Source organism: Lampetra planeri, chromosome 6 (assembly GCF_965212315.1).
Source record: "Lampetra planeri chromosome 6, kcLamPlan1.2.h2, whole genome shotgun sequence".
Taxonomy (NCBI): domain Eukaryota; kingdom Metazoa; phylum Chordata; class Hyperoartia; order Petromyzontiformes; family Petromyzontidae; genus Lampetra; species Lampetra planeri.
This window is the reverse complement of record NC_136112.1, coordinates 5,261,242-5,288,885: the sequence shown is the minus strand read 5'-3', so window position 1 is coordinate 5,288,885 and position 27,644 is coordinate 5,261,242. Positions and strand designations below refer to the sequence as shown.

The 27,644-nt window shown below is 43.8% G+C and overlaps 1 protein-coding gene across 1 annotated transcript in view; it reads left to right on the top strand.

The window, feature by feature from the left end:
* Nucleotides 1-1,803: 1,803 nt before the first annotated feature.
* The window catches only part of LOC144719435 (phosphatidylinositol-3,5-bisphosphate 3-phosphatase MTMR3-like), a 47,274-nt gene continuing 21,433 nt past the window's right edge, over nt 1,804-27,644 (top strand). Inside the window, 2 exon segments of the mRNA XM_078595341.1 lie at nt 1,804-2,336; nt 24,116-24,212. Of these exon segments, the coding sequence (XP_078451467.1) occupies nt 24,201-24,212 (12 nt within the window). The 5' untranslated portion in view covers nt 1,804-2,336; nt 24,116-24,200.

Genomic DNA, 27,644 nt, shown 5'->3' with positions numbered 1-27,644 from the left:
CCAGCGCACCCCTCAACCCCCCCCAGCCCACCCCTCAACCTCCCCTAGCCCACCCCTCAACCCCCCCCCCCAGCCCACCCTTCAACTCCCCCCCCAGCCCACCCCTCAACCCCCCCCAGCCCACCCCTCAACCTCCCCTAGCCCACCCCTCAACCCCCCCCCCAGCCCACCCCTCAACCCCCCCCCTTCAGCCCACCCCTCAACCCCCCCCCCAGCCCACCCCTCAACCCCCCCCCCTTCAGCCCACCCCTCAACCATCCCCAGCCCGCCCCTCAACACCCCCCCCCCCAGCCCGCCCCTCAACATCCACCCCCAGCCCGCTCCTCAACTCCCCCCCCCCAGCCCGCCCCTCAACTCCCCCCCCCCCAGCCCGCCCCTCAACTCCCCCCCCCCCAGCCCACCCCTCAACTCCCCCCCCCCAGCCCGCCCCTCAACTCCCCCCCCCCCCCAGCCCGCCCCTCAACTCCCCCCCCCAGCCCGCCCCTCAACTCCCCCCCCCAGCCCGCCCCTCAACTCCCCCCCCCAGCCCGCCCCTCAACTCCCCCACCCCCTCCCCCCCCCACCTCGTCCCTCCCTCCCCCACCTCGTCCCTCCTCCCCCCACCTCGTCCCTCCCCCCCCCACCTCGTCCCTCCCCCCAACCCACCTCGTCCCTCCCCCCAACCCACCTCGTCCCTCCCCCCAACCCACCTTTCTTCCCCCCCTCAACCCACCCCGCCCCACTCCGCCCCGCCCCTCCCCTCCCCTCCCTTCCTCGCCCCGCCCCTCCTCCCTGCCCCACCCCTCCTTCCCGCCCCACCCCACCTCCCCGCCCCTCCCCTCCCCGCCACACCCCGCCCCACCCCGCCCCTCCCCACTCCGCCCCACTCCACCCCTCCCCACTCCGCCCCACTCCACCCCTCCCCATCCATCCTCGCCCCTCCCCATCCCACCCCTCCCCGCCCCTCCCCGCCCCACCCCGCCCCTCCCCGCCCCTCCCCGCCCTGCCCTGCCCTGCCCCACCCCGCCCCTCCCCGCCCCACCCCTCCCCGCCCCTCCCCGCCCCACCCCTCCCCGCCCCGCCCCACCCTCCCCGCCCCGCCCCACCCTCCCCGCCCCACCCCTCCCCGCCCCACCCCGCCCCGCCCCACCCCTCCCGGCCCCGCCCCACCCCTCCCCGCCCCACCCCTCCCCGCCCCACCCCGCCCCACCCCTCCCCGCCCCTCCCCGCCCCTCCCCGCCCCTCCCCACCCCTCCCCGCCCCACCCCGCCCCACCCCTCCCCACCCCTCCCCACCCCTCCCCTCCCCACCCCTCCCCACCCCTCCCCACCCCTCCCCACCCCTCCCCACTCCGCCCCACTCCGCCCCACCCTTCCCGCCCCACCCCGCCCCACTCCGCCCCACCCTTCTCGCCCCACCCTTCCCGCCCCACCCCGCCCCACCCCGCCCCACCCCGCCCCACTCCGCCCCACCCCTTCCCATCCCACCCCTCCCCACCCCTCCCCACCCCACTCCGCCCCACCCCACCCCTCCCCACTCCGCCCCACCCCTCAACCCACCCCGCCCCACCCCTCAACCCACCCCGCCCCACCCCTCAACCCACCCCGCCCCACCTCTCAACCCACCCCGCCCCACCCCTCAACCCACCCCGCCCCACCCCGCCCCTCAACCCGCCCCACCCCTCAACCCACCCCGCCCCACCCCTCAACCCACTTCGCCTCTTCTCCCCCCGCCCCTCAATTCCCCCACACCCTCACGCTCCCTCCGCCCCCCACCCCTTGCGTATTGCAAACACCGCGCTTAGTATAATTAATGCGAGCCAACGGCGGTGCGCGTAACGCATCCCTCGGCGCAGCCAATCGGAGCACGCCTTTTAGCCGGTTGCAACAGCGGTCGGCCAATAGAAAGTGACAGCGCGTTATGGGCGCGTGGGGAGAGAGGGGGGGTAAGTCCACCACGCCCCCCACCGCGAGGTTAATTCATTCATAAAAGCACGTGGTCACACCCAGGGTGGACGCCCTTGTTATAAACTGCATGTTGTGTTATGAAGATTCCCGCTGGCCTTTTAATGCGGTGACATCATGTTGAGATTACAGTACGGTGTTCGGTTGGGTGGGTTGTTAGCTGTGGTGGTAGTAAATGAGACGGCCGAGTGATCATTGAGTCGCACGGACTGTCGGCGAGGTCTATTCCTTTCGCCTTTTTGACAAGTGGGTTTTTGTTTGTAATTAATTGTGGGTGTCGGGGAGCATTGGCATTGGAGACGAGAAGGGGCCTTCTTCTTTTACGTAGAGGAGTCATCCCTTGGCAGAATTTTACACCGTCGGAGTCCAAGCGACGGACCCCGTGCCGTGCAGGTTAGCTGGATCTCCTTTTAATATTTCAATGAAGCAATTGACAACTTTGTCAACTCACTGCTGGGTTTGTGGATTGTTTTTTTTCGTACTACGCGCTGTTTAGTTTGGGTTGGTGAAGGGGGAGCGCCAGAACGGTTCTGATATCACTCTGAAACGGATCTTAGCCGTGGCCGCGACTCTTAAACTCGGGTAATCCGGTCCGCTTGGAGTAAAATTGTTGTCTTGCTGCAAGAAAAATTATGGAAGCCCGCAGTGAATATAACGCACATTCCAGGAGTTTCCACACTCGAGGCGTACACTTTAACGTGCATTAGCACCTACTGGAGTTTGGTTTGCTGACAGCAATTAAGCAGTGAAAACCCTTGACCGGTTAAGGCTGCTTTGAGTTCCCTCGGCAGGGTGGGGCACGTGAAATGTTGATGGTGGTTTGAGGTGTGGAGAAGGCATTTGCAGGGGCGTTGTACAAAAAAATGTCTTCTGCACTGTGTTTGATGAAATGTTGGTCGTACAGTGTTGTTCATTTGTAATTGCGGTTGGGTAACGTGGAATGACAGGGCTACATAGTGCAGTGTGGAGAGGTGTTTTTAACAAAGGAGGAAAAGCTTTAGATGATCGTGGCAAGGGCGTGGTTTTCATTATTCAGCGTCCGTGCAGTTTATGACCGAGACTGGAACCTGTTTGCCCATGTTGGGTGCGTTGTGAATATTTAATTACTGTGCACACAGCCACGTCTCCAAAAGACAATCTTGGAAGTATAGTGCCTTGCATAGTATAGTGACTCTTGACTGCTGCATCTTACAAATGACCTATTTAGAGTGTTTGTTTTATTTAAATGGTAACTAGCAAATGTGTTTACGGTGGAATGTGTTAGAACATTCCCGATTGGCCACGTCCTAGAAATGCACAAAAATTTCACAAATGATTGAACACGTTGATAATGAAATTGTTATTGACGAATGTGAGTTTTTGTTTTCTCCTCGGTGTGTTTAGTGTATTCGGTAAGCATATTTGTGAATTAACATTTTTCTGATCACAAGTCGTTTAGTCAAAATAAGTGGGCAAGTGGAAAGAGCGCGAGTATGAACGTTGACTACAGCATTGTTTGCTCAACTTGTTTCTATTTCCCTTTTAAAAAACGGAGCAGACGACTTGGTCACGAGTTCAAAGTGACGTGTGGATGATGCATGAGGCCCCATCGGCTTTATTCACCAAAACCAGGACCCACTGAAATACCCAAGTGTGATACGAATTGGATAACATTTTCTAGCAAAACTTATTTTCGTAAATGTAGCAATGGAATAATTGTAACATGCCGTTTCTAGAAGAATCTGATGAGAGTATCTTCTTGCCTTTGAGGGCACCTTTACAGACTTAAACCCGTAATGAATATGGAGATTGCAAATGCAGTGCGGCACGCATAGTTTTTGTTTAATAAGCGTTACACATTTTGCATTTGCAAGTAGAGATACATCTGGCATATGATAATTTATCAGTGTTCCTTTGGTTCGACTAGGAAGTTACTGCCTTGTCTTTTTAATTGGTTATTGAGGGGTTGACCATGATGCCATAGAATACAATGACCTGCTTTTCTGACGTGCCACACGATCATTAATGCCTGCAAACGTATTAAATGAACTTTGAATGGGATATGCATGTGCTGCTGTTCTGTCCTGTCTTACCATGTCACCATAAATTGTACCAATACATTTTGGCTAGTTATAGAAAAGTTGAGTCGGCATTTTTCCAGAGTGTCTCCTGTCTGGGGGGGGAGGGTTGGGAGGTGTGTGTCTGGGTGGGTATGTGTAGGGCATGTGTGGGGTGTGTCTGGGGTGGGTGTGTGTGTGGTGGAAGTTGTCGCACTCTGTTGGAGACATAATGTAATGTGACCTGACGCAGCGCACAAAGCCCACGGTGATGGCAGCCAACGCTTGTGGCGGCCCTGGATTGGGACACTTCACTTCACAAATATAAAACAACCTTGGGGGTGCATCGCGTTATGCTTAACGACGAGAAGTCATCATCGTGAAAACAATTTAAAATTGTTGCTTTTAAAATCTGCTACTCATCTGTGTTATTTGTGCGTGTTATCGGGGTTTTTTTTGCGCTTTGCATTTACTGGACCAACAGTTTGGCACTCTTGTGTGCAAAGTGCATAAATGCCTGTTTAAATGGCTTCTTTGAAAAGACAGTGCTGTGTAAACATGGTTAGCAGATATTTTGTGTGCACAGGTTAGTGAATCCAAGGCACATTTTGTTGTTGAGGGTTATGATTGGTAACCGTGCCCCCCCCCTCGTCTATAAGAAAGAATGTCTGCATATATTTAATTTCAGGCTGTGACCCCTTTCAACACCAACTCGGCGTATAACATTACAGTACTGTATAAGCAGCCTCTTGGCGCTTGTTTTTAAAGAATATACAGTGATGGTAAAAGTCATTGTTGATTACTGCCTCTGTCTGCACGTATTTTGTCATGGTGGTAGATTTGGTAATCTTGTGCCAAAGTGTTTGTTCACCTGGGATTTTTGTTCAGTCGGGTGACCTTTATGGAGCAAGTTCTGTAAAATGTAAATATATATTTTAGACATTTTACACGATGCCGTACCTTTTTTTTGTGTAGTCGGATACATCTTGTGGATTGCCAATTAAATATATTCGTGAGACTTTAACGCAAACTTACATATTGCTCACTGAAGTGAAATGTTGCAGACATATAAATGTAAGTTGCCTGGGCATATTAACTTTTTCTTAATTATTGTAGGACAAGGTTGTATACGAGTGCAAATCTTACCTGTTTTAACCTCCCCCCACCACCCCCCAAGTTTTGTTCTTGGCACTGGTACCGTGGAGTCGATGCAATTGTACCTCCTGGGGGGTTTAAAGCATCAAATCCGAGATGGTTCTTTGATTCGTGCATCAATAATTTATTCCTAACACAACGGAGATTGTGTTGCTGTTGACGTTTTTAATGAATGTTACTATTTTGCATGACCAATTAATGCGAAATAAAGTAATTCTTCGTTAAGTTGATTTCAAGTGTTTTAATTGAACAATTTATAAATTTCTGTCACTGTAACATTTCCTGCAGTGCTGCTGCCTTCCGCTATCTTCTCTGAATTGATTTAAGTCCAGTTGTGATGTGTGCTCACGGTTTGTGTTCATCTTATACGATATACGTCTCATCTGTGGTCCTGTCTTCTGTCCCGTCTGCACCGTTTAATCTTTTTTATTGTTTTTTGTGTGCATCTGTTTTGTACTGCCTGTTGCCGTCAACTCTGTACAGTGCTATCTTTTTTGCGATCTCATCTGCGTTGTGTGTTTAGTTCTGTTTGCCTGATTCAGTCTGCATAGCATTACCCATCCACGTGTGCTGTGAGTCTGGGAAATAGTATAACATCGAAACGGCATAAAATGTGTGTCATTTGAACAATTAAACATAAATAATTTTCCATGAATCCCTTTTAAAAGATGCGTCGTTTTTTCCCTTTTTGTAACTCTAAAGTCAGCTGATGGCTCATGTCTGTGCGGACATGTTCGGAGTCCTTGTGGCACATTGCTGACGATACTGAATATTGGCACATCGTGTGTGTTGCCAGTGTCCGAGTGAGATTTGTTGTTTTCGTACAATAAGCAATGACGAAGGGATGTTCTCACCCACCGTTGGTGATTGTGTGTTTCAGCATGTCTAGTAAGGTAATTTATAGTGACAGCTTGTGATGTTTAATACAGAACAGCTTCCCTTTAAATGTCAACTCTATCGGTGTAGAATAGACGTATTCCAAAATATAATGTACAACTGAGATGTACACACAAGGCTTAAGCCTAGATATTGAGAGCGTATTGGCCAGCACTGTTATTTACGCACCATCTGTTCTAGAGTTGAATTGACACCTTTTTCTGAAACCATTGGCCATGTGGCCCATTTGAACCCATTCCAGTAAAACTGGTTGCTCCTCAAGTTGTTTCGTTTTGCTTGCCACGGGGAATGCGATGGTTTAATACTTTACCTCTTTAAGAGATTCCGATTTAAAGCTTTTGTGACTGCAGGGATTCATCTTCTTGGTTCTTTCGGTAAAGTCACGTAGAAGGGTTGTGCATTTCAAGTGTAGATATAAATACGGCCTATATGTGTGTGTACACTATACATTGTGATGATGACCTCCTTTTTATCAATAACATTCAATAGCTCCGGTTGGGAGGCTAGCCAGCCCTTTCACCGACCGACCTTTCTCTACCAATCACAAACCTCGATGGGCAATAATAAAAAAAGGCCGCTTCGCCAATCGGTGGTCGCCATGTGACTAGCGTAGGCTTTCCCCTCCCACCCACCGCCACCACCACGAACAACACCACCGCGTTATGGTTCTGCTGTGTGTTGCGTGCGTTGTTGATGTTAGCGTAGTTGGTTAGCGCGCTGCACTACGAACCCGGGGAACCCGAGTTCAATTCCCGCTCGCGGCCAATACCAGGTGACGATTATTTGAACCGATCCTGGGCCTTGTGTAAGCATCGCCATTGGGGGAGACAAAGGCGGCCTGGCGTGGTGCTGGCCATCCACCCCCTCGTGTGCCGTTTCGGCCTTCATAGGTGCTCGCTAACAGCACTTGCCGCCAACAGTCTGTTAAGGCTATACGGGTGGTGGGGGTGGATCTTTGTATTTTGTTGTTGATGTTGGGTGGTGACGTGCCACCACTGCTGAACCCCTCCCACCCCGTGCATGCCACAGAGGGTTGGCCAGCTTTTAGTCGCTTGCAGTGAGTGGCACTGCAACACAAACCCCATCAAGGCCCTGTCCTCTGGTGGTTTGTTTTGGGGTCATTGTACACTCATTGATTTCTCACAAGGTTTCGTGTGTAAAAAAGACAATTATACTGTGCTTGAAACGACGGCATGTCTCGTTTGGTATCAAAAACTTCAAATCGCGTGGGTAGATTGCTATAAACATCACCGCGTATGTGTCAGCTTTGGTAAGTTCCAGAGTAAGTTTATATCTATTATTTGAATGCTCAATTATAGCACGTTATCTTTATTCTATTGAAAAAGAATGTTCTGCATGAAAGTACAGGGTATACTTTACTAACGATGCATAAGATTCATAAACAAACTCAGGAATATAAAATTGGCTTGGGTATCGTTACCAGTAAACGTCATTGCTTAAATGTGTTTTCATTCTACAGTTCTGTGCACATGAATTCCCTTTCTAGCCAACAGCTGTTGCTTAAAAATGACATACATTTTTATTCGTTACAAATGTATAGCGTTACAAATCTGAACGTGCCCATTTCCGTTTTTGCTTTGTCATTACGATGTACAGGTACATGTACTGTACCGTATATAGTAGCCATGACCATTTTGATAAGAAGGAAATAGAATTAGGGCAAACCATTCCAGAAACATATGCAGTGCACAATGCATATACAGGGTGTCCGAAAATGAATATACCAAAAATAACGTGAAATCGTTTTATTGATATTCGAGATACTGATTGTTATTGGAGATACTGACAGACATTTAACATGAATATGCATGTAATAGACTTATAAGTTAAATTTTCATGGCATTCTCGTGTTATGAATAATCATCCAAATGTCCTCCATCATTCACGATCGTCAATCTAATTCGGCATTCAAATATTTTTCGCTCCAACACAGCTGCAGGGCTGGATGATGACACAGCATCAACAACAGTAAGAGGTTTAAGTTGTTCAAGATCCCCATGGTTTGCTAAGTGTAGATTTTTCTTATTAAAAAATACTCCAGAGATAAAACAAACATCTTATGGTGTTCAGTCGACTTGTCACTACATGAGAAAATGGGGTTTTTGCTGAAACACAGAAATAAATTACCAATCTATATTTACAACAAATTAAAATGTATCCGTTTAATGCAAACCATTCGTATCAAATATATGTAGTATCTTGAATAACAATACAACTTTCATCTTTTTGTAATATTTATTTTTGGATACCCTGTATTTATTTGAAGTCCTAAAATGGAGGTAGGTAATTTTCTGCCTCACCCTTTTAAGATGTATTTATTAAATGCTCCAACGAGTTGTAGAGTATTGTGCTTTGTGGTTATCACGGGAATTTTTTAAAATTGCATTTCGATTCAGAATGTGTACATTTTTCTTAGATATTAGGAGCATTCCAGATAAAACTGAAGTTGCTTGTGTAATTTGTCACATGCATTTTAATTTGTGTGTGTGCAACAGAGACTGCTTCTGTGGCTTCTCGTTACATTCGCTTTAGTATCATGTTACATATTGGTATTTTATACAGCAGTGTTCACATCAAGATGAGGTAATGGGTTTGCATAATAGCATTCCAATTTGAAAAGCCTCAACACAATTGTCATTCGTAGCACTTGGAAAGGAAGCTAATTCAGCATCATTTTCAGCCAGTAGTGTTGATTGTGATGGGGGACTCATCATTGTCCTGCCTGGAATGTTTATTTTAGTCGTGAGAGCGCTTACGCGGAGAGCGATCTTTCACGTTATTATCTTGTATTAGGCGGTGTTTATGTTGAGGCATGGGGTGGTCTTGTGGGGTGGGCGTGCCTCTGTCAGTTTTACGGTTTAGAGTCCCTATTTAATTGATATTGGGACTCAAGTCCTGACTGATAGCAACTTTAATTGTCGCTTATCAATAGTATTGCCAGCCACCCTCTAAAAGAATGTGAATCACGTACAAAGGTTCAAAATATATCTGAACACTCGAAGGTTATGTGAAGGTTAATGGCTTGATTCTTGCCAACCCCACACCTCACCATCGTTCCATTTATTTTGCTATATCTCAAAGTCATTGCGACGTCTGTGCTCGACTTCCTGAGGTTTCGTGTCCCCCCCATGTCTGCATTTTGGTTTTCCCATCGGTCACCAACCCAATGGCACATCCTCCACGTACCATCGATTACAACTTGTTCTCTCTTTGCAGTCACGAAAGCTCCAAATCAACTTGTTATCTCCAAATTAATTTGAACCTCTCATATGCTCAATTCTAATTTATTAGCTTTTAAGCCTGTCCTGTGAAATGTATGTGGTCAAACCAATATGCACCTGCAAGTCAAAAATATCTTTAGACGCTTCTACATTGAAGGCCAGATATTGCACCTATTTAGTGTGCCTGGATAAATCCCGCTTCATGCACTCGCCTTACAACATCCATGTTAACCTCGGTACTCGGTGGGTTTTCTCCACCGTAAGAAAACCCTACCCTGCTAATGCATCGTTTTTACTTCGCAGCAGCAGCACCCTGTACTATACACATTAATTACTACCTAGCTTAAGAAAGTCCTCCACTTCACACACATTCTGACGTCTTGCTAACAACTTCCGTTTTAACCGTGTGCTAAGCCCATCGCATATCACTGCTATCATCAACGTCATATTTGAAAAGTTATTGTAAGGGTCCCTCCCCAGTATCCAAAGCCTCCGTATGTGAACCCCACTCGCACTCCAAACCCAACCACTGTTATCTCGCCTACAAGAAGAGACTTGACATCGATTGTACATCGTCCGTGCCAGGGTAGTAGGTGTGTGAATATTCATGTGCTTGTTTGACCAGCGCATCTGTCAAAAATCTGTAGTACTAAACAGAGCGGTCTCTACACGGTCTCGTTATTTTTAACTGTGCGATAGGGTTCTATCGTTTGAATCATTGTTCGAAGTTTGTAACGAGAGCCTACATTGCAGGGAATTTTCGATGTTCAGATTCGCTGTTTTTTGTTCTTTTGCCAGACGCCAGTTTTAAATACTGTATTGTAAACACGTCCAAAAGGCTGCGTGCTGCGAACCTAATAACCTATTCTAACGAGTGAAGTTGGCACTGAACCAACTATAAATACTGTACAGTACATGATGTATCCCAACCATTGCCTTTTGAGCCCCTACCTCCCCCCCCCATTTGCCGTAACTGAGCCCGTACCCCCAACCCTCTTACTGCCCTGACGTTTCTCTATCGCATCTGTTTGATGAATATAAAAAAACACCCAGTCGTCGTTGTGTGTGTGTGTTTTAACGAAGGCAAAAAAAAAACCCATGCATATAGTTAATGTTCAATTGATGCTTACATTAGTAAATGCCATCACTTTGGCATTTACTAATGTACTACTTTCTTCGGTGGTTGTGTGACTGTTACTATGATTGTTGCGTTGTTGTTACTAGTTGGGAGCGGTGGTGTAGCGGTTAGTGCGCTGTGCTACGAACCCGGCGACCCGAGTTCGATTCCCGTTCACGGCCAACACCAGTGACGATTATCAGAACCGGTCCTGGGCCCTCCACTAGGTCCACTCAGCCTAAAATGAGTTCCTTGTCGCGGTGTGTAAACAGTGCTAATTAGGGATACAAAGGTGGTCGGGCGTGGTGTTGACCACCAACCCGCTCGTGTGCCGTGCCGGCTTTCAGGAAATAAAATGAGGGTTTTTTTGTGTTTGTGTTGCTGTATTTCCCGAGTCGTCGCTGGGATGTGGAGAGCTGTGTTGCAAAGGTTGTCGAGGACACATCTGTAATTGTATCCACATGCATTGTGCTTTAACATGTTCACAAATATGGTACTTATAAAATAATATTTAACATATATATTTTAACTGGAGTTTGGTGCCGAGTACAGAGGTTAACATTACCCATTACTGCTGCGTCAAGGAACCAGTTATGTTTCAACTACAACCCATGAAGGTCACTGGAACTGAATTCGTTGCAGGGGTGTTTTTGTCCCGCTTCTTACACTGTAAATTCCATTTGCAGACATAAAGAGTGCGACTGTTTGCAAAGTAACTCATCGTTGTATGGATAAATGCCAAACTAAATTGATATTGTCACACTGGAGAATATAACCTTGCCATATGACAAAGGATACCTTTATAAAAGAGCCAATGTGGTGATTTGTTTAAAACAAAAAGTCTTGAGTTTTAAACTGAAGAAGTTGTCAAATTAACACAAGAGTTTTTGTTCGGACAGCATAGCTTAACTCTTGAGAATTATGTCACAAGTCTTAATGTTCACAAGTTGGTGGGCATTATGTCCCTCAGGAAGAATGATGTCCTTATTTGATCAAGTTCCTGTAACAAATTGTCAATGGACCCAAGATGGGACGGCGGGGGGGGTGGGGGTTCGACCCGGCCAGTTGAACTTATCTTCTTGGTTCTTTCGGTAAAGTCACGTAGAATGGAAATAAAAAAAGTAAAAAAATAAAACATAATAAAATAATTCTCACGACGTTTCGGCCACAACGCAAGCAGCCGTCCTCAGGTGGAGAACAGGTCTGTCGAGAAGACAGAGTCTGAATGTTGAACTTGGTTAACGTCCCTTTCTACGCTGTTGTTAACAAGTGATATCTACAAACTCTTTGGTTCTTTCGGTAAAGCCACGTAGGTATAAAATAAAATAAATCGCGACGTTTCGGGCGCAACACAATGACGGACGCTTGTGTTGCGCCCGAAACGTCGTGATTTATTTTATTTTTCTACCCATGTGACTTTACCGAAAGAACCAAAGAGTCTGGATTCCTGCAGTCACGAAAGCTTGAAATCAAGATTGATCACGTCTGCCATATTACAGTACCGCTCCCGTCGCCAAACCAAAAGTAAAACGATCTGTTTAGACGCACTCTCAGCCAGATCTTGACAAATATATTGAAAAAAAACACGTTATGTGAAACTTATCCCCCCCCCCCCCCCCATATTTGGATATTTGTGCTGTTTGTTACCTGCCCAGGTCAGGGCAGACTTCCGCAAGGTACCCACATCGTCGTCATCGTGGGACCGCCTGTGTGCACTTTGTTTTTATAACCGAGCCGTGAGAGAAGCCTTTTTGCGGGGTGGGTTTAACACGTTTTAAAGTGTTTTGTTGTTGCCACTTAACTAATAGTAAAACTGGGTTTCTAACTTTGACGTTTGGCTAGTCCCAAATATAGCAAAGGTGAGCATTCACTCATATTATCGTGGTTCTATGAACTTGTCAATCAATGCCTTCATCTTAAAAGCAATACAGCATTTGTAGATTGTGTGTGCTGCCTCAGATTTCTATAATTATATTGCGGGCAAGGTATTGTAGCTGTAATCGGTTTCTGTATGTTTCCTTCCATCTGCTATCTTCAAGATAAAAATGTATAACATTGCATGTCTCTTTATAGATGCGTCGAGCCAGCAGGAGTTTTTTTTTCACGTAGCATTAAACTCGTACATTGTAGTGAAATATTGTGAAGGTGAACTCCTCTTGTCTGTGGTGATGAGGGACTAATATGACATGGGGTTCTGGGGTTCTGTGATTTTACTTGTATCAGCGTGGTAAAAACTACAATTATTAATCACCTGCAGATAATAGACTGAATTTGCCACGTGACTCTTACTCGTGAATACTTTGGTAGTCGTGCCATAATGGCCATTACCTTCAGATAACCTGCGGGTAATCGCGTGACTTTGCCACGCTTTCTGTGAATAAATTGTGGGTAAAATAGTCGTTGCGCGGCATAGGTCTATGAAGCACAACGTCTTAGCATGAAAGTGCAAACGGGTAATATGTCTGTCCCTGTAGCAGAATAATTCTCTTTATTAATTTAGACTGGAGCAATCCGATGAACTTATGAAGCACTCTTTCACCGATGCCCAGTAGTAGGTATCTCCGTGTGAGAAACAGAGACGCACAAAGACACGGAGACGTGCACAGTACACACGTCTCTAACTCGTGTACTGGAGATATATTGGTGGTTAACAACATGTCCTGCTAAATCCCACTTATAGAAAAGGGTGTTTCCCCATCTGTGTCAATATTCGTTTCTGTGTATCCATGTCTGTGTGTCTCCTTGTCTTTGTGTATATCTTGATATGTTTTAGGCCGAGGTATAGCTGTATGGCCAGGAGTCTTGGGGCATTACCTCTTCACCTTGGTGCGACAGCGATGTCCTATGGCCTCTATCCTAATTAACATATTTTTGACTGTCATTCCAGCTTTCCATGGCTCTACCAGAGGAATTGCCATTTGGTACACATACAATGGCAGGCTTATCGATGCCCTTGTACAGTTGAGGAATGGCTGGCAATTCTTTAACCATGTTATGTGTGTTGATTTGGTAATTACTCCTTACTCTGAGGAGTTGGAGACTCCACTGTTGAACCTGGAGCGTGCAACTAAAAGGCAGCCTAACCATCAGCCCCACCAAAACAAAGCACCTGCCTGGGTATTTTGTGTCATCAAATGCTCTACACCCTCAACTCCTCAAGTTATGGGGCAGTTGTGGATAGGGTGGATGAATTTCCCATACCTGGGCAGTGTGCTTGTGACAAGTTCCGATTTGGCAGCAGAGGTCTCAATCGGAATTAGTCTAGCGGCGTTATCTTTTATTGGTTGCATAACGCTGTGTGGGAACTACATGGCATATTGTTCCATACAAAGCTTTGTGTCTTATCGGCCACAGTTATGCCCTTTATGTTAGTTAAACGTGGACCCCTTTAAACAAACATCTGCTGGTTTGTTGGCCTAACTATGATCAATCCTGGGTTTTCCAGGCTGGATTGTGAGGAACTCGCAGATCTTTGAAAGGACTGAACAGTCCCATCAGTGAGCTCCTCAGGCTACAAGACTTACCCAGTCCCATCAGTGAGCTCCTCACTGATGGGACTGGGTGAGTCTTGTAGCCTGTATGCCCAGTTTCCGCATGCTCAAGCAGCTTCTGTTCGGCTGGATAGAGAGGGCTAAACAGGCGTGGGCGAGTGTGAGAAGAGATGGGCTGATAAGGTACACGAGGATGTTGAAGCTGGTTGGACCCGTGGATGACTGGTACCGACGGTGTCAAAATCGACCTCGGTGGAGGAGGCTTGTTAAGGATGCGAAGGAGCAATCCTCAGAACAACGAGCGCAGCATTAGGTGGCCAAACAGGGCAATTTGGCATTGTGGGGAGCACAGGTGGTTCATCTGGCAGTCATCTCACTGAACTCATAAGACCTGGGTTTGACCTTTGATCTTCCAGCAAGCCTTCAACACTACAAGTGGCACTCAACGTGCATCGAGCTTGCCACAAGCGCTGTGGTGACATCACCTACACTTAATGGCAGATGGTGGCTGTTTGTCTCCGTGTCTTCTCTCCATGTATATGCGCGTCTCATTTTGTGTATCCGTATCTGGGTGTATTTGTCTTGCGTGTCTGTCTCATGATAAAAGCAAGTGCCGCCCTTGCATTTCCTTTGATCATGGTGCATTCTTTAAATGTAAAAAAACACGGATAATCAGCCGGATGTTTTTTGGCGTAATTTGCCACTCGCTATTATCCGCAAATAAAAATCACAAGTATGAGGAAGAAGGTTTGCTATGCGTTATGGGTACAATCACGAATAATAGGAGGGCATAGGGCCTTGAATGATAGGAGTTTTAGTGGACCCTACTATGTAATATGCACGTTTTTAAATGACACCATATATAGTAATGCCACTAATAAAAGCACTTGCTTGTTATCTGCAAAGTTCCTGATGACCTCATTTTAGTATAGGCGGCAAATGATTAACTACAATCCACAAACGTGTCACATTCTTAGCAAAATACACTGGAATGTTATAAGATGAGTTGGTGGTAGTATAATTGCTGTCAAGAGAAATTTTTTGTCAGAATTTCTAAAATGATCTTAGAAAAATCCAATCGTTTCTTGCCCTTTTTGTTAAGTGAACAGGGACCTGAAACTGATGACGCAAGCCACTTTAAAATAACTTTTTTTTAAACAAGCTCTAATTTAGCGGAATTGCTCAAGTTTCAAGAATACAGTACTCAAATAATGTCATGACCTACAACACCACAATTCCAAGAGTTGACTGTATAACCCATGTCTTTTGTCCAATGGAAATGTTGCGTTTATACTTCTTACTGTATTCCACTAAACATGTTTATTTTGAAAAGCCAATTACAGCAATTTGGCATTTGAAACGAACCATCGTTACAACTGTATGCTTGTATCCTATAGTAATCCCAAATGTACTTTTTTGTGGGTGGGTTCAATCCGTAGTTATACACATGCTTTTTGATGGAAAAAAGAATGAGAATGGGTTTTACAATGCATATATCGTTAGAGCAAGTTTGTTTTCGTGTTCACAAGTACGTGTGGTTAATGCAGACTTGATGCCTTGCAGAAGGTTTCTATTTGGTGTGTGAACATCTTAACACCTTCATTTTTAGAAAGGGTGACACCCATTCTTATTTTTTAAATCATTTTTGATGTTGGTCCCATAGTGTTATAAACATACTTTTTTTTTACCAACCGCTAGGATGTTTTTCACCCATGGCTGTGGTTACAGGTTTACGATCCAAATGCATTGCTTGGGGACTGGACCATTCTGGGTGAAGAATGCAGATTTGCTTGCCCCCAGGATGGGGAACACTTGCTTCTTCATAAGTGTGGCCTGCCTGTGTATAGGCTTGTTTTGTGGGCATATCATGCTTGTAGAAGCCCCTCACATATTAGTATCAAAGGGTTATATTCATAATTTTCATAATTTTTTTGCTCCATTCATTTTGTTAAATTTTAATATCTTCCTGTGTTATTGTGTGATTACTTACATGCTAAAAAGTATGGATTTAATATCTCGTATGTTTGGTGTCCTGTATGCACATTTATGTAATGTCTTGTTTGCCTCTGACACCTAGAAATTTACCTTTGCAGCTTCAAGTGGGTCGGAGAACAGTCGTTTGCTTGCTCAAAGTTGAGCTCTTCGGCCTTGAATGATAGGATTTTTTGTGGACCCTAATATGTAATATGCACTTTTTTAAATGACACCATATATAGTAATGCCACTAATAAAAGCACTTGCTTATTATCTGTAAAGTTCCTGATCACCTCATTTTAGTATAGGCGGCAAATGATTAACTACAATCCACAAACGTGTAGCATTTTTAACAAAATACAATGGAATGTTAACAGATGAGTTGGTGGTAGTATAATTGCTGTCAAGAGAAATGTTTCGTCAGAATTTTTAAAATCCAATCGTTTGCCTTTTTTGTTAAGTGAACGGGGACCTGAAACTGATGAGGCAAGCCACTTTAAAATAACTTTTTTAAAAACAAGTTCGAATTTAGCGGAACTGCTCAAGTTTCAAGAATACAGTACTCAAATAATGTCAAATGACCTACCATATCACAATTCCAAGACTTGACTGTATAACCCCCCATGTCCTTTGTCCAATGTAAATGTTGCGTTTATACTTATTACTCTATTCCACTCAACATGTTTATTTCGAAAAGCCAATTACAGCAATTTGGCATTTGAAACCAACCATCGTTACAACTGTATGCTTGTATCCTATAGTAATCCCAAATGTACTTTTTTGTGGGTGGGTTCAATCCGTAGTTATACACATACTTTTTGATGGAATAAAATAAGAATAGGTTTTACAATGCATATATCGTTAGAGCAACTTTGTTTTCATGTTCACCACAAGTACGTGTGGTTAATGCAGACTTGATGCCTTGCAGAAGGTTTCTATTTGGTGTTTGAACATCTTAACACCTTAATGTTCATTTTTGATGTTGGTCCCATAGTGTTATAAACATTCTTTTTTTTTACCAACCGCTAGGATGTTTTGCACCCATGGCTGTGGTTACAGGTTTACGATCCAAATGCATTGCTTGGGGACTGGACCATTCTGGGTGAAGAATGCAGATTTGCTTGCCCCCAGGATGGGGAACACTTGCTTCTTCATAAGTGTGGCCTGCCTGTGTATAGGCTTGTTTTGTGGGCATATCATGCTTGTAGAAGCCCCTCACATATTAGTATCAAAGGGTTATATTCATAATTTTTTTGCGCCATTCATTTTGTTAAACTTTTATATCTTCCTGTGTTTCGATTTAAAGCTCTTGTGACTGCAGGAATTCATCTTCTTTGTTCTTTTGGTAAAGTCACACAGAAGGGAAATAATAAAATAATAAAAATAAAACATAATAAAATACAATTCTCACGACGTTTCGGCCACATTCAGACGCTGTCTTTCCGACAGACCTGTTCTTCACCTGAGGATGGCTGCTTGCGTTGTGGCCGAAACGTCGTGAGAATTGTATTTTATAATGTTTTATTTTTATTATTTCCCTTTTACGTGACTTTATCAAAAGAACCAAGAAGATCTTCCTGTGTTGTTGTGTGATTGCATACATGCTAAAAAGTATGGGTTTAATATCTCGTATATTTGGTGTCCTGTATGCACATTTATGTAATGTCTTGTTTGCCTCTGACACCTATACATTTACCTTCGGAGCTTCAAGTGGATTGGAGAACAGTCGTTTGCTTGCTAAAAGTTGAGCTGTTTGGGCCTGCCAGCCATGTTCTATTGCTTAGACATTTTTTTTTATAACCAAGAAACCAAATATTTGGATATCAAGTTGTATTTGTAATCGTTTAGTGGACAAATGGTTGTTTGTTTGTATGTATGTTTTAAGCCTACTGCCAAGTTTCATTTTTGCAGCTGGGCAGGCCAATGAGATAAGTTGGCTGGGTCCGCCTGGGACAAGATTGAGTTATCCACAATCTCCAATGTGGACCTGCGCTAATTGATCAGGACAGAAAAATAATACTCGTATCGGAGGAGGCTCCTGTGTTTGATCCATCTAGTAGTGGAATTGATGCCACAAATGCAGCATATTGGACAGCAGTGCAGGGCATTTGGTCTGCAATGTCAGAATATTTGTTTAAACTGGAGGAATCCGGTGACCGATGATGCTCTTTTTCACAGATGATTCTTATGGCGGTACCCCGGCGTACCAAATGATACAAAATGGCCGAGGCAATTAAATATTTTATTTCTGGGACACTATTTTTTCCAGAAGTGTACTTACCTCTGTGACTGGGGTACTAATCAATCCGAAATCAGTGCTACTCCGCGATGTCGAAATGCCAAACATCAGCATAAAAAAAATACGTCGGAAAATTAAACTTTGAATAGTGCATCATGTACAGCTCATCGAGATGAGTCGATTGCCGCATGGCCGACCATCAACAAACTAAAAATTACTGCATCGTGGACATGCGAGAGCCGGGGTACTATGGTACCTCAGGATACCGCCGTAAGGTTCAGATGTCCAGTAGTAAAGTTAGAGATCCAAAGGGTTCTCCAAGTGCTTCCAAGAGGGCCTTGTGAGTGTCAGATTTGCTGTAGCAATGGGATGGCAGTGGCCATGGTGAATTAACATGGTTCACCAACACAGGAACCTTGATGCAGAAGTCTTTTTGCCTGCAGTCAGTCATAGGCAGAGCAGATGATTATCCTAGAATCCCTCATTGCTTGGCAGGGCAGGACATTGAGGCAGGAGGATTGGCTGATTTGGCAGTTGCTTGACCAGGAGGGAATGGGCAGATATTTTTGGAGTAGAATCTCAGTTTAGTGATTTTTGCCTTAACAAGAATGATTGAGGCTGTGATACGAGGCCATGGATCAAGATTAAAAGGGGGTGGAGTTTTTCGAAAGAAAATCAGCTCTAATAATTGAGCAGCCATTGACATACTTCCCTGACCTTACCTCAATCCCCACCACACTGCATTAGAGGTCGGGAAGTGTGTGCTGCAAAGTACGTAGGTTGGTGTCAGAAGTCGCAAATGGGTTTTGATTCCTTACCCGTACCCGGTTGCGACCTCTGGTTGGTGTGTTGAATGAAGTGTTTAGGCTTTGCAGTTGCCCATGGTGTGGCGTTTCAATGCAACATGCTGGGGCAACAGTTGTGTTAATTTTGCCATACCCTGGAAAGTTTTGCATTGTTTCCAGTATACATTTTCAGGGCAGAATATGTGCCTTGGCCGTAACTATTTTTCAGTTGCTGTTTTTTTTTGGCGGAATGCATCTGCAAGATACGAGTTCATAGATTAAGATCGGAAAGAGAGCATGTCAACAGCTGCTCAAGAAAGCTATGTATAGTGATTGACCTCTAGTTTGTCTGCAGCTATGTTGCATAATACATTTTTTGAGTCGTTCAAAAGAGGAACCTTCCTAGCAGACAGTGGGTAACATTACCATCATGTAGTGGTCAATAGATTATTGCATTTTGTGTGTTAAGTGAATTTTGTAATGCTTAAGTTGATTTTACAAAATGTTTTTTCCACTGTCATAAATTCAATTTCCAGGAAAACTGACACATTTCCCAGGATTTCTACATTTGTTATTAAAAGGTATTTATACCTGTGTATAAATGTGCATGTGCGAAAAGTATACAGCGCAGGAGCGCGAGATGCATATTAGGCATTCCATTGAGACAGAAATGGGAACACTTGGAATTGAGGAAATACGCAAGTAAAAAGAACAACATTTAAGTGTTAAGAAAAGAAGTCGCCTTAGGCAAGTCACGTAGCTAGAGGAGATGATGGCCAGTGTCGAGACTAACAGGAGTGACAGCCAAAGAACAGAACATGATTTAAGAGGGCGTCTACTGAGATGGAGCGATTTAAATCGAACCCGGTTGCTAGGTCAGGGCTCGGCAACCTGCGGCTCCGGAACCACGTGTGGCTCTTTGGCGTCCACCTTTAGATCAGTCGTAAAAAAATATATTTTTACGTAAAGATAATTGATTGAATATGGTAAGCAGTGGGTCACTTATGGAATGTCTTGGTGACTACAACATTAACATAACAGAGTTTTTTTGGGTGAGATTGCGTAAATATAAATGTGTCGTTAAACCCGCCACCACCGGACAGCTCACTAGTAAGGTTTGTCACGTAAACAGAACATGCCACTTCGTTACTATTACAGCACAACCGGTGTGTTGGAGATTACGACGTTTCGCCAGTAATTACAACTAGCATCATCAGGCGATAGCCAGATTTGTGGAGAAATCCTCCAGTTTCGTTCTTAAATAGAGGGATAGATGTGATGTCGTCACTTGTGAACCCTTCACGTTGCGAAGGACAGCGGGGTGGGGGGTTAATGAATGCATATAAATTACAATGGGTATCCATTACCGGTTCGGTTTTTTACTGTATAAAATGCACAGCAAAACTGTGTTGTGAAAGAATAACTAAGTTGTAAATAAACCAAATAGACACGGTTTATTCCACCATCTATTTTGTTTATTTAAGTCAGAATTTATTTGTCATTTGCTGTATACCTGCTGCTGTGTTTGTGTACAAGTCGGCTCTGCATGTGATGCGCTCTGGGAACTATTTTGGTCACAGACAAAAATAAAAGATGGCTCTTTGAAAGGTTGCCGATCCCTGTGCGAGGTGGACTGTTGCATTACAGAAATGTAAGGGAAGTAGTTCGCTTGATGAGGCCTTCATCCAGCATTGGATTGATCATAGCTTGTGATGGATTGCGTAACTAGTATTGGCACAGTGCTCAGAAGGAATGGGGGCAATATTGACTGGTCAATATAAACAACATTTATTATCGGGTTAATATAATTTTTTGTGAGCAAGTTTTTTTTTTACTTGTTGACATCATTCTGGTTGTATATGCTTGTTGAACTTCTTTCGCACCGTACGCATCGGAGGTGCGTGGAGTGACGGACAACAAACTAAACAAAAATAACTGATTTCCAGCTTTGACAGAATACTGTAAAATAACATGCTGAATGTTGAACATGTTTCTAGATGTAGCTTTCTGGTAGCCGCTGCAGTACAATAAAATAAAATCCCTCGATTATTTGTAGGCTCCTCAAGGTTACCGTGAACATTTTAAAGACTTAACATAAGATACATCTTGTGTGACAGCACATGGCCTCAGTCCGGGCACCTGAATTTATTGAATATGGATGCAGGACATTTGCGTGTCTACTTTCGCATGCTCGTGTGTCGTGTAGTATATTAAAACGGTGTCTTTTGAACGTATCCCTGTAGAAGGAGACATTCAAAAAATTATGACCAAGTGAAAAGAAAAGTTCTGAAGTTGATTTGCACTGCATACCCGAACAGCCAATTGCAACTGCAGCCTTTTTTTTAGATGGGACAGGGACTGCTGAAATGCAGATTAAATACGGAGATGAATGATAGTTGCGAGCTGAAGTATTGGTTTTAATGGGCGCGTATCAATTCTCTGTTTCATAAACATTTGTTTTTATTTGTCACGGCTATAACCAGTAACAACATTTAACTACAGGTGTGTAATGTCTGTAGGATATCGAAGGTAAATGTACGTAGTATCCCACCTCGAACAGTGTTGGATGTTCTACCTCTGCTGTATACCGCATTTGAACCTTATGGCGTTACCCCCGGGGTACCAAAGTGCCCCGGCTCTCGCGTAATGTCCGTGATGCAGTCATCTTTAATCTGTTGATGGTCGGCGATGCGGCAATCGACTCCTCTTCACGAGCTGTGCACGATGCACTCTTCAAAGTTTTAAATTTTTCGATAACGGATTTTTTTATGCTAATGTTCGGCGTTTCGACATCACGGAGTGTGGCACTGATTTCGGATCGATTGGTGCCCCAGTGGTGGAGTTCAGTTACACCCCTGGAAAAAATAGTGTCCCAGAAATAAAATATTTAATTGCCTGGGCCATTTTTTATTATTTGGTACATCGGGGTACCGCCATAAGGATAATTTGTCAGTCGTCTTAGAATGTAAGTTACGTGTAGTGGCATTGGTCCATGCAAATGATTAAAGAATGGCATCTGTGCAGAGTTTAGCATTCCTTTCCTTATTTGCCACATGTTCTAGCTGACGACTCAATCGAGGTCCATTACAATTTATTTAACACTGGATTATTTAACTCGTTTTTGAATATTAGTTTTACGAGACTTTGAATAATAGTGGACGTATTTATATGGTTTGAATAAAAAAAATAGAAAAAACACTGCACTGTAGCAGAAAACATTGCAGTACACTGTGGTAAATGTGTTTTATGTTTGAGAAACACCTGCAGTTTTGGATCAAACAAAATACATGTTGATTAACATTCTGATGTGCTGTTAAAATAAATTAAGAGTTTACATGTTAAAGATGAGTGTTCTTATCTCAAAGGATATCTTCATCTAGATTTTTTTTTGTGTGCTGCTAATTTTCACATTACTTCAGCCTTGCAAACTCGAGACTATTATTCCGTCTTAGTTTACCTCTGAGACAACCCATGGCGAGCTTAGATTTACCCGCCGTGATGTTAGCGGTAAAACAATACATTTCTAGTGGTCTTTCAATTTACACGACATGCCATTTCTTAGTTGTCTGAATAATAACTATTTAATCAGTTTGTTTTCCTCTCTGTGCCTTCATAATGAGTATAGATTCAATAGCCTAATCTCATTTCGCAAATGCAGTGTTGGCTGCGTTTGTTTTGATTTTAGAAGCCACGTATTGATGCAGACAAAGCTTAGGCTTGAGGCACTCTACTGTACGCTACGTAAGGCACATTACGCAGTACTGACATTCTTCTTGGGTTACGTTTTGCGCACTTCAAAATGTTTTTACAGGGTTTTCAACCATTCCGAACCCCACCGAGATGTTACACTTGAGATGCGTACACGTCGTTGTTGCGAACCAAACAAAGTTTAAATTTCGATTTAAAGCTTTCGTGACTGCAGGGATTCATCTTCTTGGTTCTTTCGGTAAAGTCACGTAGAAGGGAAAGGCGCCGTCTTTCCGACAGACATGTTCTTCACCTGAGGACGGCTGCTTGCGTTGTGGCCGAAACGTCGTGAGAATTATTTTATTATGTTTTATTTTTATTATTTTATTACTTCCCTTCTACGTGACTTTACCGAAAGAACCAAGAAGACAAACAAAGTTTGTTGTTTTAATGCAGGTTAAGTTGACAGAGTGCAGAAATGTTCAAGAACCAAACAATTGATGGCATTCGAGCCCTGTGTTTAAGATACCGGGGGAGGGTGGCGGCGGCGGGGGGGATGGTGATGGCATCTTCCTCATTTATATTGCAGTGGCGTTCCCGTGATTAATACAGTTTCGTCTGAAAGCCCCGCAAGAGTCTTCCGCATTCTAGGCACTTGGCCACTTCCGTTGTTGTTGTGCAGATTGCAGTCGGGAGGCCGCTTGCAGCCAGCACCCCCCCCCGCTCCCCATTAGGTTGCGAGTTATTGTGAATGTGGAAATGTGTTTGTGTCAGGGGTGGGGGGACAGGGGAGGCCTCCCTAGCATGAATTGACAACTCTGCTCTTCTTGTACGACGTGAGGAAACTATAGTTCGTACATTTGCCCCCCCCCCCCCGTTTGAATTGACGTTTGTCATAAAGGATGCCCTCGCTCGGGGCACTCCGCTAGGCCTTGCCCGCTTAGTTGGTGAATTGCTTAACGCACTGTACCGTTTCGCAATGGTTTCGTGATGAATCATGTTTCGTTATTTTTAGCCTCTTTATTGTTAGCCGAGCAAACCTCGCGTCTACTTTTGTTTTGGAGTACTGTATTTAAGATGTTTTTTTAAACATTCTATGCTCTTTTTTAGAAGGATTGTTATAATGTGTGCATCTGGTGCTTTTGTTGGAGTAGCCTTTTGGAACGATGATTTATACGTTGTTTACAAAGAGATGTGCCTGGCTCGTAAATATAAAATGTAAGCAGAACAGGCGACTATTGTGAATTTTGGGAGACTGCTGTTTTAAAGAATCTCACTTTGCTAGAACGTAATGGTTCTTATGTTTTTACGTGGAATTCACAAAAAAACAAGTTATTTTTTATTTGTCTTGGTTAACTTTAATGTATGTGCTCTGCATTGATGATTTTTGTTTATGTTTTATGTATTTCTCTAAGATGAAATTTGAAAATCGTGAACTGTAAAAAATATGATAAAACTCTTGTTTTTCAAGGGTAATGTAGACTTTATTTAAATGAATATTCGCTGTAAGTGGAGGTTTCTTGACTAATTGTCACCATTGTGCCTGCAGGTGTACTTAAAATTTGGAAATCTGGAGATACACCCAAGATCTCAAGACGAGCCCAGTGACGACCCATCTTGAACAGACAACATTTATGCAGACAATGGTATGAAACGCCTTAAGACTTCCTTTCACTCCACACTTCATGAGGACTTCTTACTTAAGCCACCGACGGCTCAAATTTTGTAGTAATGAAAAACCCCACATTGGATCTGTTGAATCTTCTGCATCTGCAAAGCTTGGGTCAATTTAAAAATGGCCTTGCTTAAAATGGTAGTTATCACTGAAGAACTGGTCTGCCTCTGAAAATTGATTCTTTCGAAAGAACTAAAGAGTGTGGATTCCTGCAGTCACGAAAGCTTTACATGTACATCTACTCTGTGATGAACGGCATTTATCATGGTTTGTGATAAACCACGGTGAATGCAATGGTTACGGATGTTTTCGTTAATGAGCCTCGTGCACACTGAGGAATTTCCTTCCACAAATGCCAGTGGTGTGTTTACATAGGGCACATGCTCCTAAAACTCCTTGGGTCGATGCACTTGAGGTGAAATCTTCAACAGTTATTCTCAGATTCTTGGCTCTTTCGGTAAAGTCACTTAAAAGGGGTTTTTAAATTATTATTTTATTATTTCCCTTATACATGACTTTACCGAAAAAAACCAAGAATATGAATCCCTGCAGTCGCGAAAGCTTTAAATAAAAAAGTTATCAGATTAACATAATCCATTGTTGTATTTATATCACTGCATTAACCCTCCTCTGGTCTTCGCACCTGATAGGATCACAGCGATGACATCACCTTTACTCTAATTTAAGACCGAAGCAGGAAGACTTCTTCTCAATTCTGGCAAATCACCTGATGAAGCCGGTTGTAATCACCAGCAAATCGTCGTATTCAAATAAACACATTCCTGCAGAGGGAGCTGGTAGGAACGTTGGGTTGCTCGGTCAATGGCCAGGGTCAACGGCGGCGTGGTGTATTCTGCAAATATGCCCGACTGTGAGGGCGGGCACAAGCCGGCGTGAGTAGGTTAAACGTTGAGTTTTATAAGGGCACCACGCGGTGACCAGCCCCTCCCCACCCTCCCCACCCAGCCCCTCCCCACCCTCCCCTTCCCTCCCAGCCCCTCCCTCCCTACCCAGCCCCTCCCTGCACGAGGGACACAATAATCCCCTGTGGGCTGGTGTAACCAGGAGGTTACTAACAGTATAAATGTTGTGGGTTTACTCTCCAACGCACTGGTGTGCTGAAGTAGTAACTAATTGCCACAATTTTTGTTTACTTGACAAACCTTACTAATTGGCTATGTCGGGTGGTGGTGAATTAACGACACATTTATATTTCTGCGGTCTAACCCAAAAAAACCTTTATGCATAATATTGGTCGCGAAAGCATCCGTGTTAAACTTAAACAATTGTGTGTTTGCGCTGACCAATCAATATTGTGTTTGGTAATATTATTTGGTAATAGGTTATTTATCTTGCTCCAAAATATATAATTAAAAAAACTATTGCGTAGTGATGCATTGTGTGAATGTGTCAGATGCTTTTTCTACTCAGAATCAGTAATCACCACTCCACTCACAAGAATACGCACCTTATTATATTTCTTATAACAATGAACACTATGACCTTGCTGGGGTTTTAATTAACTTAATAAAGTAGATGGCTAACTTGATGTAAGTATATACATGAAGTGGCATGTATCGCTTACAGTGAACATTTCTGTAACTATATATCTCTCTGGATTATTAACGGTATTTTCTTACGTAATTATGGATGGAGTAATTATGGATGGAGTGGTGGCGCAAGGCTAACATGCTAATATGAACCTGGCAACCTTAGTTCGATTCCTGTCCAATGCTAACATCAGTGGCGTGCGATATCTGAACTAGTTGTGGTGAAGTATGCTGAAAAAAACCTCTTCGAACAACAGGCCTCTTTTCAGCAGTAATTTTGTCAAAAACTCTGAACGTGATTTATTAATTCACGATAACCGGCATATGATGTTGGTAAATTAAATGGTGTCCTTCCAGTTTATTTAATTCATGAGCAGTGCAGGGAATGTTGCCTGCCCACAATTTTCCAGGCTGAAGTTTCCATCTTTGAATTGGCCTCTGTATACACCGAGGGCCCTCCTCCCATGGGTCGACTCGACCTGAAATGAGTGCATAGTGTTTTTTTGTGGCATTTTGGAAAGAAAAATGCAGCCTTCTCACTGTTCCCATGCCCATCACGTGGTGTGTGTGTGTGTGATAAGGAACACATCTACAGTAGATTCCAAGTGCTTTTATGGTCACTGAAGTCAGAATGTTTACTGTTCACAGCAGAAAAAACTGGATCATCGGTTTGTGTTTTCGTGAACCATGGCAAACGGCACGGTTATGTTCAAGGAAGTTTTATCGCATCCCACTGTAGATCTAGTTTAGGTAGATTTGTCCATTTCGAATTTTGCGTTCGATTTCAATCAATTAATTTCATTACTTGTTAATGCCCATCAGCCAAACTTCTAGAGCCATCTCCTCAATTCCCATTCGTTACCTCAAGGACTCTCCAGGTGAATTGCCATGAGCTTTAATCAGCTGTTGCGTTTATTGAACAAAATGTAATACCATTCCATTAGAAAACACTGTTAAGTCACTCCAACTCATTTTAACACCCTAACAAACCGCAGACCAGTCTTTAAGATGCAAATGTAATACACAAACTAGAAACTGCTTTCACATGCAAGCCTCAACATTGAAGCTTTTCTCTTGGATCTAAAAACTAAATGTGAATTGGTTGCTGTGTGTTAAACGAATGTACCTCATCAAGAGCATATGTGGAGTATCTGAAATAGCACATTTAATGATTAATGATTGATGTTAACAAAGATAACATTAAGTTGACTAGGGTTATACATGTGCATGTACATTTTTTGCCAGTCTACTGCTGTATGAGAGCCCTCCCCACCCTTTGTGGGGGTTATTCGACCGTACTTCACCATGCTGGTCAGTGCAAATTGGTAAAGGTGGGGAGAATGTGGGTGAATAGAAGTACAGAATAGTGTAATGGATTTTCATGCACAGCCCCCTCTGCCTGTCCACGCTCAGCTCTGCTTAGTTTCGGAGATGTAATGAGTTCAGATGCATTCGAGGTGATTGGGTTATAAGAAAATATATTGAAAAACTTAAGTATACAGACGCGGTCTTCTGAGCCAACTCATTTGTCTTGGCATAGTTGTCATTTAGCTTCTCAGGATTAAGAGCTCTGGTTCGTTTTCTGAAAACAAAGGCATATTGCATGCATATTTGCATTATGCAATTAATTGGTAGACTTGCTATTCATTGTTTGCCCAATTTAAAGCACTCTAATTATACAATTCAAGCAGGGGTTTATAGTGCTTTGTCTTTGCCAAACTCTATAGACATCCAGTGATATTTGCAGTAGCTCAGGTTTCACAAAAAGATGTCTGATAATTATTATTGCTCCCGCTCAAGGTTACTGGCCCAGACTCAGGGTTTTTAGGATGGCATAAAAAGAGACGGCAAAC